This window comes from Ambystoma mexicanum, chromosome 6p (genome assembly GCF_040938575.1).
Source record: "Ambystoma mexicanum isolate Mex_15411 chromosome 6p, UKY_AmexF1_1, whole genome shotgun sequence".
Taxonomy (NCBI): Eukaryota; Metazoa; Chordata; class Amphibia; order Caudata; family Ambystomatidae; genus Ambystoma; species Ambystoma mexicanum.
In genome coordinates, this window is record NC_090935.1 from 1,169,906,555 (window position 1) to 1,169,925,794 (window position 19,240).

Genomic DNA, 19,240 nt, shown 5'->3' on the forward strand with positions numbered 1-19,240 from the left:
ACCACAGAGGCACCCACCAATCTCCAGGATCAGAGCCAGTCCATTCAATCTAACCCCAGAGCAGATACACACCCTGCTCCGTCTGGACCGGGATACCATCACCAGCATCGTGGACATGATACACAATGACATTGTGATTCTCATAGACATCAGAACTGCCATCCCCCCTCTACTCAAGGTGGTGCATGTGTTCCACTTCCTGGCCACAGGCACCTACCAGCATACAGTGGGCCATATGCATGGCATCTCACAACCAGTATTCTCACGCACGCTGAACCAGGTACTCGATGCCCTCCTGAAGCATGCACCTGAATACATATTCATGCCACGGACCCCAGGAGATTGCAAACACCAAAGTTGGCTTCTATTCACTGGCAGGCATCCCAAGTTGCATCGGTGCCATCAACTGTACCCATGTGGAATTCGTTGTACCACATCACAATGAAGTAGTCTACCGAAATATGAAGCAATTCCACTCCATCAATGTCCAAATGGTATGTGATGCCAACAAGGTAATCACACATTGTTGTCCCCGTTTCCCCGGATCAACCCATGATTCCCAGGTCCTGCGGAATTCAACTATCCCACGCTACATGGAGCGACAAGCCGGACAACGTTCATGGCCACTTGGTGAGTTGCAGGACAAGCACATGTCAGTGTGATGGGGGGGAGATACATACTCCAACTGGGTGTGATTGGGGGGGAGAGATACATACTCGAAATGGGTGTAGCTTGTCGTCCGTCGGACGAATGCACATACAGATGTACACCAATGTCCATCTTGGAAGCCCGCAACGTACTTCAGATGAACGGACATGCAAGTATAAGCTACACAACATAGATGACAATCCAGGTCTACAAACCTTATATATCCATCCACATCCACATTGCACAACATTCCACGGCACCAAATACACAAATGTCATCCATGCCGTCAAGATAGTCATACAGAATTAGTCCAGCACAACAACAATAATGCAATGTGCCCTTGAAAGCATGCAAAGGGATCACCCCTAGCCATAGCATAGCACCACACACCTATAGCACCACTGAAGTGATGCCTCTCAGAATGAGAATATCAATGTTGGAATGGCATCACACCCGCAGTGTGGTACCAAATCTGTCTGGGCCCAGGGACACCTGAGACCTTGCCTCACCCAGGACATGTCAATTACTGTTGGAGGCATTCATGGGGCATGTCTACTTGCATGGTCGAGCTCACGTTTGCACATTGCAGTCACACAGACCATCTGTATGTATGCTGTTAATTGTGCACTTCAATCACAATGCAAAGTCCATTTGTGTGATATGAACAGGCCGCTCTTGAGTTGAACAGTAACAGGACCCCATTCGTCCCGCCATACAGGTGATGCCGGCTATCCCCTGAAGAGGTGGCTCCTCACCCCTGTACGGAACCCACAGAACAGGCACGAAGAGTAAATCAATCGTGCACATACCCGTATCCGCATTGTGATCAAGCAGACTTTTGGCCTTTTGAAGACACGGTTTAGGTGCATTAGCAGGTCTGGTGGCGCTCTGTTGTATGGCCATGAGAAGGTGGCCAAGATCACCATGGCATGTGTCATGCTGCACAATATGTGTATCAGACGGAATGTGCCACTGCCCCCTGACGTTGAAATAGAAGCACCTGATGAGGATGATGATGGTGATGAGGAAGGAGGTGAAGGGGATGCAGGTCATGCAAGAGGGGATGGCCAGGAGGGACGTGCTGTGAGACAGCATCTGATCAACCAAATATTCTGAGTAACATGGTTCCGTACTGTCACATGGATATGGGTAGTAGTGCACTGGTGTCTGTTTGGAAGCGCACAATGGACCATGGCGTCAATAAAGTACACATACACAATGAAGAAGTACAAGCCTGTGTTTTGTTCAAACACCCGTGTATTAAGGAATGTAAAGAAGAAAATGTGCATGTCCCCAAACATCCTACCACCCTCCCCCCCACAACAGTCCAATAACACCCTTCCCCCCACCCTCCACAACAGTCCCATAACAGCCTTCCTCCCACCCCCCACAAGAGTCCCAAAACACCCTTCCCTCCACCCCCCACAACAGTCCCATAACACCCTTCCCCCCAGCCCCCAAAACAGTTCCACATGTGTCTTGCACAATGTTTCCCTCCAGCCATGCACGCGGAGGCTTCACCATGCACTCCCTATTGGCCATTGCCAACACCAGCTTTGGGAGGCTGATTAGAGGTGCGCCTGGTGGTGCGTGAGGAGCGGCGGAGGGGGCTTGTCTGCCTCAAACTGGCAGATGAGGATGTGGCAGACTGTCCTGGTGGCGGTGGTGGTGGGAATTGGCGGTCCAATGTGTCCGCTATCCGTGTGAGGACCTCCCTGACTCGGATGATCTCCCCACACAGCCTGTCTGTACATGCCTCCATCCCCTCCCTGGAGTGCCTTGCTGTCTCCGTGATGTCTGCCCTGAGACGGGCAGCCTCCTCAACATGCTGCCTAACCAGCACAGTTATTTCTTGTTACCGCTGGCTGATGCTGGCCAGGTCGAGGGCAGTGTTGGGTCCTGGTGGTGTGGCTGCTGTGGCCTGTGATGGGACCAGGTCAACAGATGAAGCCACCGGGGGGCTACTAAAAGCTCCCATGTTCTCATCGCCAGTGACATTGGACCCCAGTGTGTGCTGAGGTGATGGCTCAGGGGCTCCAGGGGGGATTGGGGTGTGCATCTCCATGTGGAAGTCGGTGGGGTCCTCCACATCTGATAGTGGGGCAGTGGCTGCCGCCTCTCCTGCTGAACTAGCTGGAGCTGAGGGTGGGCCCTCTGTGGCCGGGATCGGTGGTGGTGGGTTAACCACCGGAGGTGGGGCAGTTGTTGGTGGTGTGGCAACTTGTGGCTTGGAAGTGGCGCTCCAACGATGTTTCGCACTCTGCTTCTGGACCCTTCTGCCTTTGCCACTTGAGATTGTGGGGGTGTCCTCTGTGTCCAAAGCCCTTTGTTTCTTATGCGCAGGGGGTGCTAGTGATGCATTGCCAGCATCCTCACTGTCTGTATGTGAGCCTGTCGGGGACAAGAAGGGGGATGTTACTGGTTACGGTTCAATGTACTTAATGCAGTATACATCAATGATGCAGTTGTGGGCATTTGGACTACATTGTAAAGGATACAGGTGATGTGTCAGTGCAGTGGCTCATCCATGCATGGTTGTGTGTGGCACTTGTCTCTGGTGATATGTGCATGTGTGTGTGTTTGGGTCTGACACTGACATGGGCAGGGTGTGATGCATGTGTGGATGTTTGCCCATCCATGAGGTGATTCTGGGCTCACATTTGAGGGGGGCAGTAGATTCACATTGCATGCTTTCATGTGTACACTCACCTCCATCTGAAGTGGTTGCCACGCCATGCTCTATCGTGCCGACTCCCTCTATGCATTCCACGCCAATGAGGTTGGCGCATGTCTCCTCCCATTCTTTAAGTTTTATGGGCGACCCAGATCCACCTGCTGTGGCAATTTGGTGGTTTTCGGCAAGGATGCTTCTCACCCGAAGTCTCAGGTCATCCCAACTCTTTCGGCACTCACGCACATTGCGGGTGGTGGTGCCCACAGCACTGACTTTTAATGCAACCTCAGCCCAGATTGCCTTTTTTTTTCATGAGAGTCTCCCGCCGCATTTCGCAGGCAAAGACCACAGCGGCATTGTCAGCTAGGGTCTGGGTCAGCATGATAAGCTCCTCTGAGGAGAATTTTTCTTTCCACTGCCGGTCGGTGGTTTTTTTCAATGCCTTGGGCATGTTGAGGGTGTCCCTGATGATTTCCAACTGCAAGCTACTCCAAACAGGTCCAGGGGCAGAGGATGGCAATGGATTGTGTTTTTAAAGATGGCCGCCGTGCTCTTTCCCGTTCCTGTGCGATGACGCTATTTCCGGTTCCGTAATTTAACGATCACCGCTAATAGCGGTGACCGCTATTTGCATGCAGCGTGAGGGCGGAGGTGCTATCTGCACTTTCGTCGAAGGCGGTAAGAGACTTTTTGGGGTCTTTAGCGGCATGGCGGTAGGGTCATTACCGGCATGGCGCTATGCTCGTGTCCGCATACTCGTAATGGTACGCTATTAGCGCCCTCTTGCCAGGGCGGACACGTTAAGAGCGTAATGCCGGTAATTTGAGATTTTTAGCGCACCGTGTGTAATGAGGCCCATAGAATAACCATTAATGATGTGAAGAATAGAAAGTTAGCTCTTAGCGCCCTGAAGAAGGAAAATATTCCGAAATGCGTTGGCTTCGTGTTGTTTCATGTGAAAGACAAACTTCGGGAGCATACTGACTAGAGGCTGGGAAATACTGAGCTAGGATAGAATCTTAGAGTATGATTCCCAGTTTAACACATGGTTTTGAATACGATATCTTGTGTGTTTTCATGATGTTTAAGACATTTATATCAATGTTTGATTTGAGGTGAAATACACTATTTATGCATGAATTGAATGATGGAGTGGGTAATGCACTTCTTTGTTAATAGGTTTCCTGGATGTGTATATGATTTTGTTTGAACAAAACAATTCTTGTAAGCTTAAAAAGGGAAATTTATTTTTTTTAAAAGGGGATGTATGTTTAACATCCCTCTTATTAAAAATGTCTTTGGAGTATACATGCTTTGGTTCAAAGTTTCTGAAATACTGACTGTGATTAAGTTTTAGACTGGTAATTTAATCAGGATTTATTGATTATTGGGCGGATGCCCTAGAGGAGTGCAGGAAGGAAGCCCTGGTGGTAACAACAGGCTTTTGGTGTTTTGCAAAGTTTAATTGGGGTATTTTGTGGCCTAGAGACCCTACCTTCCAGCACCTGAAATGACATGACATATTCTCATTGAACATTTTTTAACATTGAAAATTACTACCTCTTCAATAGGGTAGTTTGAACTTACTACAGAAACGTGTGGTATTATTATTGGTTGTGCATCTCCTTTCGTCTTGTTTCCTTACGCACAGACACACATCACCCAGACAATGTCCAACTGCTATCGTCACTGCCGTGCCACCACATGGGCAAACCCACCTCATATCAAGATGCATACATCAATGACACCTGTTGCACACTTGTTACACCTACCATTTCCCTTCCCGCAGAGTCAACATCAACGCAGCAACGTCCACAAGTGAAAGACATCCGTTTCACAATCAAACTCCACATGTCACACAGCACGTGTGGCATGCCCACAACACCCAAACCACTAAACACCAGTACCCCAGGCAACAGACACTGCGCACTCCATGACTGCACTACAAACATGCTCCCACACTGCACCCCCCACACATTCATGTGGGCACCATGCCATGCCCTCCACCATGTGCATGACAATACACATGACTCAGAATGTACTAGCATTGATGTCTGTCAGATGGATCCACACCCATTACTGATGCCCTGCCTCACTGTCCCCCACAGACACATCATCTGACAGTGAAGTGGAACATGCTACCAAACCCAGGTCCACTGGGGCACGACGCCGCCGCAGGAAATCCACCACCTCGAGCCAAGCACATCCACTACAAGACCAGAGCGTGCCACAATACCTTTGGCCCAGCCCCCCCACCAGAAGGAAAAACCTGCTGCCCAGCAGCCCCGGCAGCCACCAACACCTTCTGCCAAGCAGCACCAGCAACCAACAACACCTGCTGCCAAGCAGCCCTGGTTGCCACCAACACCGGCTCCCAAACAGCCCCGACAGCCACCAACACCTGCTGCCAAGCTGGACCGTCAGCAGGAAGAACCTGTTTCCCCGAACCCCTGCCAGCAGGAAGAACCTGTTTCCCCGGACCCCTACCAGCAGGAATGACCTGTTTCCCCGGACCCCAGCCAAGCGGATGAACCTGCAACACCAACACTAGGGTCTGGAGCACACAGCATTGTGGAGGACAGTGTGCACAGCACACTGAGCGACGATAGCCATGAGGATGAAGCAGTGTTCAGTCCCCCAGACCCTCCTGGGTCCACCACCCATGCCACTACCTGGATTCTGTCATATACGAGACATTTAGGGACGCCTCACTAGGATGCAGGGAAGGCAGCAGGCAATGCATGCCTTGGTCATGCAGCTCCTTACTGAGGCAGAACTGACGCGCCAGACCATGCAGGACACCTCGCGGAACACGGCACGAATGCTGGGCAGAGCCACGGAGGAGGTGTACCACCTGGCGAGGCGTGTGTGGGAGGGAAATGGAGTAATGTCTGCAATGGCGGAGTCAATCAACCTGTTGATCAACGCTATTGCGGAACAACGCCACATCACCACCCCACTCGGCCAATCCTCAAGCACAACACCAACCAGTTCTATTCAGAGTAGCCCTCTGCGTCGGTCACATCGACTCAATCGCCCTACAGTGGGTCACCCGCATCCGCCAAAAAGGGGGCGTAAATAGGCCAAGGTTCTTGTGCATGTGGGGAAGGAGTAGTTGGGAAGGGATTGTGTGGGTAGAGGGGGAAGTGGTGGTAGGGAGGGGGTGTGGAGGTAGTGGGTGTGGGGGTATTGGGGAGGGGTGGTGGGGGTTAGTGGGTGTGGGAGTAGTGTGGGTAGGTGGTGTGGGGTTATTGGGTGTGGGGGTAGTGGGGAAAGGGGGTGTGGGGGCACTGGGTGTGGGGGTAGTGGGTGTGGGGGTAGTGGGGGAGGGAGTAGTGGGGGGTGTGGGGACAGTTCAACAGGATAGTAGTGTTCAGCAATGTAATTCACATCTGTACATAGTTTATCCTTATGCAATACACCTGGTGTTTCTAAAAACATGACTGGACATTGCTTATTCAGTGTGAGTCTATTTAATCATGTGCAGTGTCCATTGCCCAGTGTGACCCATGCCCAGTGCTGTGTCTTTAACAGTCCATTAAAAGTAGTGTTCAATTAATTATTGCGTGTGGCAAGTCCATCATTGCTGTTGCGGCGTGCAGCATTTCCTGCATCTTCTTCATCCTCATCCTCATCCTCTGGTGGCATCATGTCCATGTCAGGGGTCAGGGGGATGTTGCGCCGGATGTACTTATTGTGTAGCATGGCACATACCAGCACGATTTGGCCCATAAATGAGGGCTCCCCCCGACCTGCTGAGGCAGCTGCGCCTGGCCTTCAACTGGCCAAACGTCTGCTCAATGGTGCAGCATGTGCGTAAATGTGCACGATTGTAGGCCTCTTCATGCCTGTTGTGTGGTTGTCTGGTGGGGTGCATAAGCCATGCCATCAGGGGATACCTAGCATCACTTGCATGGGAGCAAGAGAAATGGTACTTTTGATTTATTTGATCATTGCATGTTTGCACTGGCTGCAGTGTTCATTTGAAAAGTCAACTAAGCACAGGGATGAACTTAGGGCTGATCCATGGGTGGGGGGTGGCTGCAGTTGCTGTCACATGGACCATTCCCTGTGAACCTGTACTCACATAAATCAAGTACATCTGACAACAATGGATTCTGAATGTGTTCACAATTGAAATGGACTGTGCCTATACAGTGACAATGTACACATTTCCCTAATTTGCTTTTGTAACACAGTGCTCTCCCCGGTATGCATTCTACATATACAGGTCTTCATTTACATATCCATCGACGCCTTCTCCCATATGACTAGGTCAGATATCCATTGGTAGTATGTGTCACGGATGAAGGGTTACGTTACAAGAATATGGCTCGGTGGGTGTTTGTATGGTGGAATGAAGCTACATTGGTTGAGGCCGGCACCTCTCAATCATCTATTGGTGGTAGTCAAGATTTATGGCATTTTGGATTTCAGACTTGACCCATTCAACTTGAAGGTGTCCCTTAAGGTGACATGATAGGCGTACTGACCTGCGGTGTACCTGTGGACTGTGATTGCAGTCACTATTATTTTCAGTTTTGCAGATGGTTTTCTCTCTGGCTGAGCCTCATGACTTGTGAATTGCTTTTTTGTGTTCATGAATTTCATGCATTGTCACTACAGAGTGGTGCACTGTGGCACATGTGGTTTCTGTTTTGTGATGATCCTAATACATGTGCTAATGTGCGCACTGTCTGTTAAATGCACAGAGACATGGCTGTGAAGGCCTTGCACTTCGGCATGCATTCACTTTGTTGCACATTCTATTCAATTAAGAAAAGTCAAAGTTCAAGGCACCCAGTACGATGTATCTGTTCTTGTTCCATTCAATGTGTGAGGTTTGATGTTGTGCAGGTTGGGAATGATGAGGTTGCTTGGTGTAATTCCTCATCTACTTTAGCCTTCTATTGGCCTATTCAGTGTGTGTGCACTTCAATGGATACTTGGTAATGGTTACAGGAATTTGCAGGAGTGATGATGGATTCATCCATGCAGTGTGCGCATCAGCTCTTCATGCATGCCATGCTATGCTATGTTTGGACACTCCTCGTGGCCCTGTGGTTAGACTCACTAAGTAGACAGGTTGCCTATGCTGTTAACTCCCCCCCCCAATTCAACACCCCTCATGGCCCTGTGGTTAGACTCACCCAGCAGACAGGTTGCCCATGCTGTTAACTGCCCCCACCCAATTCAACACCCCTCATGGCCCTGTGGTAAGACTCACCCAAAAGCCAGGTACGATGTCCAGCGTGTCGTGCCATGTAGCGGGTCAGCGTGGAGTTGTGCAGCACCATGGAGTCATGTGTGGAGCCAGGGAAACTTGTATAGCAATGTGTGATCATTTTATATATGTATTTATTTGTTGGCCGCCGAAAGCCTGAGGCATCGGGGCACCAACATAAAGACAGGACGACAATGACAATACAAAGAAACAGGACACTTGGTCAGTGGAGGAAGACCAACTGTCTTATAGATCAATTTATTTAAACAGGAGTGTTTTCAGCTTTTTTCTGAAAACAAAGTGATTTGTCTCTAATCTTAGGTTTAGGGGCAGGCCATTCCAGTTTGTGGCAGCACGGATCAGAAAGGCTCTGACTAGGACGTTTGCTTTCTTGTGTGGTTTTACTAAGATGAGTCCTAGTGTTTCTGACCTGAGTGATCGTGCTGACAAGTATTGGGTAATCTGTACATTTAGGGAATGGTACAGCTTCCTGCTGCAGTACACTACCTCCACAGCATGCCGGACAACCAGCTCCACATGTGTACAGTCAAGCGCCCCTATTACATTAGGCATGCCTGCAAGTGCATGGAATGCTATTTTAGTTTCATTCACCTCCTCTACAGTCCGTGGTAGGCTAATGTGGTTGCGTATGTGGGACAGGAGTGCATCTAGCACCTGGGTGAGCACACAGGAGAAACAGGGTTGGGAGATTCCATGCAGCTGACCCACTGTGTGCTGATAAGTGGCTGTGGCAAGGAAGTGTAGCACGCACACTAACTTCAGTAAGGGGGGAATGGCTGTCCGGATATTGATTAGGCTCACCAGGGTTTCATGTATGAGGTCCACTATAGTGGTGATGGTGTCGCTGTCCAGCCGGTATAGGATGTGGATGTGAGTGGGGGTGATATTGAATGGGGTGGCCCTTATGCGAGGGAGTGCTGTCTGCCTGCGGGGTACAACCGCCTGCACATTGGGTATCTGCTGGCCCATAATGGCCCTCCTTCTCCTCCTGCGCCTCCCCTGCATCCTATGGCTCACTGCCTCCTCAATGAGTAGTTGTGCAGGCATGTCCGTCAGCTCCAGTACTGCTAGTGCTAATGATAGCATTGTGGATTTAGAAGGTGTGTGTTGTGTGGTCCTTTTGTGCTGTGCCACAGTCCATTGCCTCCACCTGTGCTGATTGTGTGCACCTGTGGCATGTTTCCACACACCATATTCCTATTAACGCTTGGTCCGCGATGCCAGTGTTTCCTGCATCATTGTATCTATTATTACCGGCATGTCCATGCCAGTGGTTGCATGTCCGTACACCTCTTAATGTGGACTTACTTGTGGCATGCCGGTGTCACTGGCACGGCTGCCACGTGTCAACGCTGATACTGGCAATGGTGTGGCCGGCCACGGCAGGTCCCTGACTCGGAGTATTCCGTTCGGCAAAGGGTGCCGGTACGGTAATACCGGCAATGATATTTCCGGAAGGCATACTTGTAATGAGGCCCAATGTCACTATTCTCAGCTTCACTTCTGGGGCTTGGGAAAGGGAAAATGATTCAAACTCTTCATTATGCCACGCTGCTACATCTTCAACAGGGAATAGAAAAATGCTAGGCCTCACTTCGCATATGGGGATACTTCAGTATTCCTGTGTCTACATCCTCATTGTTGCGCATTATATTTCACTAGTTACACAATATCACCCATGCCCTATACCTTGGGCTACCTAAGCCTCTATACCTACTTTAGGAATTGTTGCTCCACACTGCGCTCCCCAGCCCTCTGCCACTGTGCATCTTTACTTTATCGTCACCCCAGAAACCTATCGCCATTCCCTCTAGGTTTTTGCAACTGTGATTATGTTATGATGTCATTTGTGACGTGTTTCAAGTATTTAATCCATTGTTCTGTATCCAGAGGGTTGAGAGAAACGAGATTTCAATGCTTGTATGTTGTCCCTGCTTTATTTGGATGATAATAAAGCTGAACTTTGCTTTGCAATTTGTCTACTTCCTCATTGAGTTTCGTCTGGATTAATTCCACTACCTCTGGCACTTGGGGACTTTTAAGCCTGCTTAACACATGGTTCTTCGCCTCAGAGACATTGAGTGGGCCCACAGGAGTGTGGATGTACTCATTGTTGGCTCCCATTCTAGTGGGTCATCTAATTTGCCTCTTCAAAGGTCAGTGGGATGCCAGGCACACTTATTTGTGCCTGTAGTCCATCACAGGCAAACGCTCATTGTGTGATGTGTGACAGCCCTTAGGGAGCACCTGATCTCAGACCATACAAGTAGACGCTAACACAGTGTAATGAGATCACCAACGTAAAAAGCGGCATGAATAGAAACATCCCACGTGCACCTACGTTCTCTAATGGAGGCTTGTCTGAAGCAATACAGTAGCTAGCAAACAAATGCCACGTTTAAAAAACCGCAGTGAATTCTTGACCACTCAATGCTAGTGTAGGGTAACACATTTCAAAGTTCTATCCAGCACAGGACAGAAAGGAAAGGTGTATGAGGGAGTCACGTAGAGAGAGAAAGAGAGGGAGAGATTGAGAGAGAGAGATAAAGAGAGAGAGAGAGAGAAAGAGAGCGAGAGAGAGAGAAAATATGTAATAAGATAAATGAATGATCTAATTTTCTTTTCTGCAATTTCCAGATCTCTTTGGGCAACGTGCATTTGTAGGCAAAGTTTGCACGGATAGAAATGAAATGTATCCAGAATACAAGGAAGACACCTACACATGCATTATAGAAACAAAAAGGTAATATCCTGCATGTCAATTAACATTTTTAATGGGAGCTTGGAGTACGGAAATTGAACCTGACTGTTCCATGTCCAAACGAATGGCTGGATTGGTTGGTTGTACTCGGGGAAATGTTGAAACAGGTGTATGAAATTGACATTCACATTTCCATTTGCCTATTGGGCAGTTGATGTTTCCCTATAGCCGTGGGGATAGCTCAAGTTCATTGTGCTGGTTGCCTTTGGAACATGACGATGCCATGCTTCATGGGCTCGAAACACTGGTTAGGTCGACATAGCCCTTCAACCCCCTTCTTGCTTTGAATCCCTGGACTTGAGCGGAATACCACAGAGTTATGGCTGTGACAAAATGACCTGGAACAATCTCAATAAGAGCAACAACAAGCCAGGGGGCATGGCCTAACTCCTTATTTCTGTTGTAGGTAATGCCTCCCAACTCGTAACCGACCCAAAGTATATATTCACTGCAGCCACTAAGCCTGGGCCTTATTCAAAGTGTTACAATGTGACATTCTTGGAGCACCTCAGGGTGACATAGGACATTTCCTTATTCATAAAAATAATCAGCATCCCGGCAGGAAATGGTTATGACCAACGAAGGACAGATCGAACAACTAAGTCCTCATTATGACTGTTGCAGTATTACCGCTTCCAAGAATCGCGAATGCAGTAACAACCAGTGTCAGATGCAATATCCTGATTGGCAAGCACCCATTATGGCTTTTCCGCAGTAGGCTGTTAAATTTATGTTGGTTAATATGCTGGTTAATATATTAGTGCATGCATGGTTGCTTCTTCACCCAACCAGTTTTTTTTTAAACAGGAAATAATGCATTCCCATTCCTGTGAAATGGATGGAAATTCAAGTGGGATAGCGGTGGTTAACAGTTATGCCGTAATATGGAGAGAGTACACACAAAAGGGTCAGCAATGACCCGTATGCACATTGTGCCCCTCTATTCTGAAAGGACATGAGAATGTGAGCATCCTTATAAACATGGGAACAATTGATAATTTAGATCCGCCTTTTGAGTCCAGGTAAAATTTTAGGGCAACACCTCAGTATTTACCACATGCAGTATTTTCAGAGTAACACATGATTACCCCACTTGTATACTGATGGTTATTGTTAAAAAGAAGTTAAAGACACTGCCTGCTTTTTGTAATACTGCACATTCAGAATAAGCCCAATAGTGAGTCCCAGACAGTGCACTTACCCAGCCTTGCTGGTAATGTTAGAAATTTGCCACAAGCTATGCGACTCACCCGATAAGGCAATAACGAAAGAATGACTGTCATGCATGGGCAGAATTTTAGAGCTTGTTAGTTGGCGATTGAAAGGGATTATAAAAATCAAAAACATATGAACACAATTAAGTCTAAAATCACTTGAATTCATCCATGAAGAATTCAGTGTTGAAATACAGGAGTTCGATGTGCATGCCACTACGACTAGACAAATTCCTATCAGTTACAGCTCAAATTATGCATCTTTTAAAAGAAAACCGGTAGCAATGCAATCTCAATATCATTCTAATTAACAGAGAACTCTGTTAAAAAAGAAGAGAATTTTGACAGGGTTGTGGAGTGACTGAGTAGGGCCTACATGCTCCAGATTGAAGCCGGGTCAATTTAAAGTTGTACACCAAAGCAAATATGTAAGTTATCACCCAAAGACACAGCAGAATGCAGAAGGTGTAGAGCACAGGCAGCAAGTCTCATGCACATAATGTGGGGTTTTCCAAGAAATCAAAGGGTTTGGACTAAGTAGGAATCACAATTTAAAATGCTTTTGTTGTAGCAAATTGATTTATCTCATTAAATGGGCCTACTGAGGTAATGACTGATTTGGAAGTCTCAAGATATTCAAATCTGTTTATAACATTGACATTGCCAAGAGACATTGCTGCTAACTAGTGTATCAAATGACACTTAGTGTGAGAGCAGTGTGGCACTGGAGGCTGGAGGAGGGGACGTTCACAGACAAGTACACACACCAAAAAAGGGGATGTCCCCTATTATACATTTTGGGACCTGAAGTAAGATACTTGTTCAGTCAAATGATGATGGTGGTACAGATGCTTATTAGGAAAGACGTACATATATGGCTACAAGAAATGACATCAGGTTGTGCACATGGGTTCTCGTGCTCTTACTTCTACTCGCAGCTTGTCAATCATTCCATCTTGATAACCTGCCTCTCAGCTCTTTAACCTTCTCATGATATTTTTGCTACTTTGATCTTCCTTATACCTACGTCATATCTTACATTTTTTCCCTTGCTCTTTCCCTTTAACCTTTTATAATGTGATCATTTCAAATTATATTTTTTCAGTTTTATTTTCTGCAAGAAAGCCTCCAAAATACTATTTAAATGAAGTATATTTGATGTTTTTGTCTCTGCAGCCTTCATAATGTCTTGAGGCTATGGCTGGTTGTAAATAAGTGACTGTCCACTCTTCAGGTCCACACTACTCGACACTTGAGCCCATTCAGCACTCTTTCCACTTGGTATAAGTTGGTGCATTTGTGTTTGTGATTTCGCAGAGTGTTACTGAAGCTTCTACTTGCACAGAATCACTACACTTTCAGAATTTAATTTCATTAGTTGCATTTGTTGTTAGGTTTTTAAACTATTATTTTTTTCCACCTTACTCAGAAAACCATACAATGTGAACTCGTATCTGTATTTCTTTTCAGATTCCTTGATGCTCTACTCAACAGAAAGGTGAGCATGGCATTAGTGTAAGTGTGGGTTAGCATGTGCTTCTCATATCTCAGTTCAGCCTGACCGTGCATTATAAATCAGGTAATGAATGGTGGGAAACGTGGGAAATTAAAGTTGTGGGAGGACATGAATTGGTGATTTCTTTTCACGGGCAAGAGCGCAGGATCGAATGTTGAGTGATGAAAGATAATGACTACACTTATATATTTCTAAACTTGAACTCTCTTAAAACAATGCCCATTCTCAGTCAGGATCTTTGGCAATAGCCTTTACAGGTTTGTTTTCGAGATGTACTACATAGGAGATTGTGTTAAGGAATATATTTTATTGATGGGGTAGGTCATCTGATCCTGAGCAGGTTATGTAATGTTATCTATTTTTTTACAAAGTACAGCACAATTTACGCCAAAAGGCAGCTTGCCGCTAACAACTTTCCAGAACAGAGCACAGCAGCTACGCAAAAGCTCAAAATAGCAGGGTTTTTAAAGAGCGACGGAACTGCAAATGATCAGCAGTACACCTCAAAACCAGCGGAAGGTCATTCCAAAGTCTGGAGGCTGCCACTGAGAAAGCCCATCCACCAATCCTGACATATCGAAATCTAAGGAAAGAGACATGGAATCTGTCTCTAGAGCGTAGAAGGCGACAGGGCACATAGGGTCAGAACTTAAGCTGCAGATATTCGGCCCACACACTATGAAACGCCCTGTGGAAAAAGCACAAAGTTTGAAAATACACGCGTTTGGCCACAGGGAGCAAGTGTAAGGCCGCCAAAATGGGAGAGATGTGGTCCTTGAAGGGAGTACCATTGGCTAGCCGAGCTGCAGAATTGTGAAGAATCTGTAGACGCTTGATCAAAAAAGCTAGCTGTGCCGGGTACAAGGAATTACAATAGTCAATAAAACATCTCACTAAGGCTGTGACCACAGGGGCATGAAGATGCTGGGGAAGAAACCCCAGGATCTTTCTCAAGATCCTCAGCTGAAAGTGGCCTGACTGGCAAACTGTGCCAATTTGAGCTGCCTTTGAAAGTGATGCAGAAGGTTTAACACCAAGGTTATTTTACAATGGAAACAGGAACAGGAAGAGGACCAATTGAATGTGGCCAAAAAGAGGACATCCAAAGAGAAGACAAAGGAAGAGAGCCCACCACCATCACCTCAACCTTTCCCCCATTTAGTTTGAGCCAGCTGTCGCTCATCCAACCCCCCACTGCACAAAGACAGTCCTTTAACTGAGACGCATTGGATTGATGAGCCAGATCCAGACGAACTATGATCTGAGTATCATCAGCGTATGAGTAACAGCGAAAACCATGGGACCGGATGAGCACATCAAGGGGCTGAATATAGATGATAAAAATATTGGGGCGCAAGGGCAGAGCCTTTTAGAACACTGCAAAATAAGGAAGAGGGTGCAGAGCAGAATGGGGGAAGAGATAAGGACTGTGACCTGTACTCAGTGGCGGCTGGTGAATTTTTTAATTTGTAGAGGCGTAAAGGTTGCCCACAAATGTGCCAGAGCATTCGAGCAGAGCGAGGAATCCTAAAACACCAAAAGGGAGTTTCGGTGGGTCTACTCCCCCCACTTGCCTCCCATTCCCCCTGAGAATTTTGGTGGTAAGATGGTGCATTATACAGCACACTTTCTGTAAAGAATTAGTTAAAAAGCCAGGCAGTTTGCTATTGGTTTTTTAGGGTAACTCCAATCCAATAATCCAGTAGACGCAACTCAACCCCAGTGTGCAGGAGCATTTCCCAATTGATATTCATGATGCCTATTCCCTACCATATACACCAGTATAAAGCATTTTCATACTGACTGCGCCCAGACATGTCCATTATGGCTGCACCAATATATGCCTGTAGTCCTATTGAAGAACATACTGTGAAGGGTCAGGAATGAAACTCAGATACAGTCGATACATGTTTTTGGCTGTAGATTGTTAATAAACAAAAATGGGTTGGAAAAACACCCCTCTGTCCCTGCTCTAATAGGTATTTTCCCTTCCCAAACAGAACTAATGTGTCAGTCCTTTGTCAGAATGTCCAAATCAATACATCCTGTGCCCAAAGTACTACTCTGACCCTCACATTCTAAAATCAATTCTAAAGTTAAAGGGAAATGTCTTTGGCTTTGAAAAGTGTATAAATGTTCAAAAAAGAAATGTTAACTCCAACACAGACGTTCCAAAACAAATAGGGCTCCCATCTCCAGAAGGTACTTCACTTAAAGGAATGGAAAAACCGCAGCGTTTTCAAACACAATAACGTTGTATTTATGTTTGCAGTAGCTTCAAAAGCTACAGCAAACATAAATACAACACTTTTAAAGCTGCGGTTTTATTTCTAAGTTTTCCGGGCTCCTCCAGCCCGTTAAACTTAGAAAAAAAATGCAGCTAGTGCTTATTTCTTTTAAAATAAATAGCACTTACCGAGATGCAGCTGCAGCTTTTCTGCATATAGTCTCCGGTCTGCGTCCTCCGAGTCCTTGCACCAATGAAGGAAAAGCCACCCAGTGGTAGCTTTTGTTTACCACAGCTGGCTGGCTTTTCCTTCATTAGTGCCGCAAAAGCGAGCACAGGCGGGCATCCATTTCACAAAATGGATGCCCCCATGTGCTTCCTTTTTAAAATTTTGAACTTCATTTTCTCAAAATTTTACATAGGGACTTAAAAAAAAAAAAAGTGGCAATCGATTTTTTTTATTATTGCCCATCTTTTTTTGCAATAAAAATGTTTGGCCGAACCATTCCTTTAATAGCAGTTCTCTGAGTTCCTTTATAGCAATAGAATTAGTATACAAAGTAGTGCCTGGTGTACTCTCCTGCCAGGCTTCCTCTTAATCCAGGATATGTTTTATTCTCATTTCTTGGTTATCTCTTGGTATCATTCTATCAGGATTCTCTCATATCACAATATCCAATTTGACCTTGCCTGGCAAGTCCTCTTGCCAGGGCTTGCCTTTTGCACAAACACCTCTTGCTTGCCTGGTATACTCTCCTGCTAGGGCTTTACACTTCTTTTCATATACTTGTATTTTAAACTGCCTGGTGTACTCGCCTGCCAGGGCTTTCTTTGCATGTAAACTACTTGTTCTCATACACTTGTTTTCATATTCTCAAACACTTGTGAATTGTAATGTCTGGTATACTCTCCTCCCAGGACTACCTTTCAGATACACACTTCGGTATTTTAGAACGGCCTGGCATACTCTCCTGCCAGGACTTCCTATACTCGTACTGTGCACACTTTTTAACTTGACAACCCCTTGTTGTAACACTGTTTGGTTTCTTTAAGTGTTTTAGCACCTTTCATTCCGTCTTATTCAGCTTATTTGCTTTATTTTCCTTTTAGTACCATTGTTTGAATAAATGCACACTCTTGCAACTTTGACAATTTCTTGATATTATATGGTTCGGTTTCTCTAAATCATATGGCACCGTCCTTTCAGTTCATTTATTACATTTACTTTGGTTTCCTTTCAACACCATTATTCGCATGCCCTGGTGTCCCGTCTTCCCTCAGGCGGACTCACTGGGTTGTTGCAATGGAGATATCCTCTATCGTGGCCTGCGGGTGTCCTGGTACCATATCTTGGGCTTGCCGCCTCTGACGTACTGTTCCCGTCATTCTCGCATGTCTCGCTCCCCTGCTGTTCGCCTTCCTGGCCTCCAGTAGAACGGAGGCTGCTCTCTGGTACAGCTGCACATCGTGATGCCATCTTCCCCTCTCCGGCGTTCCCACAGCTTGCCGAACTGGGCAGCATCTCTCCTCTGGTTCCTCTCATGGGCCACCTGGTTCCACAGACCATGCTTCTGGCTGACAGTCCCTTGGTCAACACCGAATGCATAGATGTTCGCACTGTAGGACCCCTCACTCAGCTGATCGCTCTGTTTAAATGCTTGGCAGTCTTGTTGGGCCTTTGTCAGGCAGCACACCCAGCATCATCATTTGCTGGTTATATTTTATCCACTGTTGTGCTTGCTACGTATTATCTCTTTTTTTCTCGTTATTCTGTTTTCCGTGACATTACCATTATGTCGCCTGCTAGGTCTTTTCACTCTTCTGATACTTATTGTCACTCTTTGTCTCCTTGGAATTATTCAAATTTTATTAACCCTACGTCTGCTTCTTCCTGCTCTACTGTTCACTTAGCTTTATGGCATTATCTGTCTCTTTGCAATAAGTCTGCCTCTGTTCTTGACCTATATCTTTGTTTGAATTTATATTTTCTTTATATCACTGAAACCTGGAATTCCTCTCCTAATACCGCACTTCTGCCTCTCTTTCCTTGTCTCTTACTTCTTTCTGTCACACCTCCCGCCCATCTGCCCGTGGCGGGGTTGTTGGCATTTTGTACTGATCTTCTTTCACACTTCTTCCTATGATCCTGTTCTTTCCTGATTTTTCATCATTTGAATTCTCTCTCATTTCTTTCTCTAAACCTTATCCTTTGTCCTTCTTGCTTGTCTACTGTTCTCTGGGCCCTGTTGGGTCTTTTGTGAAGACATTGGGCCTCATTCCGAGGTTGGTGGAAGTCATGGCGCTATTTGCGCCATGACTGCCACCAATAACGGTACCGTGTCCGGTTTGGTGTAGTGGGGACCTACCGGTCTAGTCAGACCTTGGCGGGACCGGTATGTCCCCATTCACCAAACCATTCCCCATTCCCATTTGAGCCCCCACTGGGCTCAATGGGAATGGGGAGGGCGCAAATAACGGGCCAGCATATTGCAAGCCCGTTATTTGCGTCCAGGTCCCTTACCGGGTCCCGTCCTTAACACCTAGTCAGACCAGGCTTTAAGGAAGGGACCCGCTAAGGGACCTCGTAGTAGGACGGTAAGGGATTACCGGCACCGGTCTCCTTACCGGTGCCCGGTATCCCTTACCGGCCTACTCGGAATGAGGCCCATTGACAATCTGCTTTCTCTTATTTTTCCTTCTAATACTCCATTTATTCTTTTGTGCAATTATAATCTTCACTTGTCTTCTGTTCACTTAAATCTTCCATTTCTGCCATTCTTGATTCTTATTTCCTTTCCTCTTTGCCTACTCCCCCCTCTGATGTGTCTGGTTCTTCTTTAATCCTTATCTTTACTTCTCTCTCTGTTTCATCTGTTTCTTCTTCTCTTCCGCTTTACCTATCTGACTAATATCTTCTTTCCTTCACGATCTTCCCATCGTTTTTGCCATCTCATT

General features: G+C 46.5%; 1 protein-coding gene across 3 annotated transcripts in view; it reads left to right on the plus strand.

Moving 5' to 3' along the window:
- Window positions 1–19,240, plus strand: part of LOC138510275 (guanine deaminase-like) — a 509,865-nt gene that overhangs the window by 298,836 nt on the left and 191,789 nt on the right. For all 3 annotated transcript variants that reach the window (XM_069625809.1, XM_069625808.1, XM_069625810.1), the window contains 2 exons: window positions 11,205–11,310; window positions 14,013–14,040. In XM_069625809.1, the coding sequence (XP_069481910.1) occupies window positions 11,205–11,310; window positions 14,013–14,040 (134 nt within the window). The remainder of the gene's footprint in view (window positions 1–11,204; window positions 11,311–14,012; window positions 14,041–19,240) is intronic.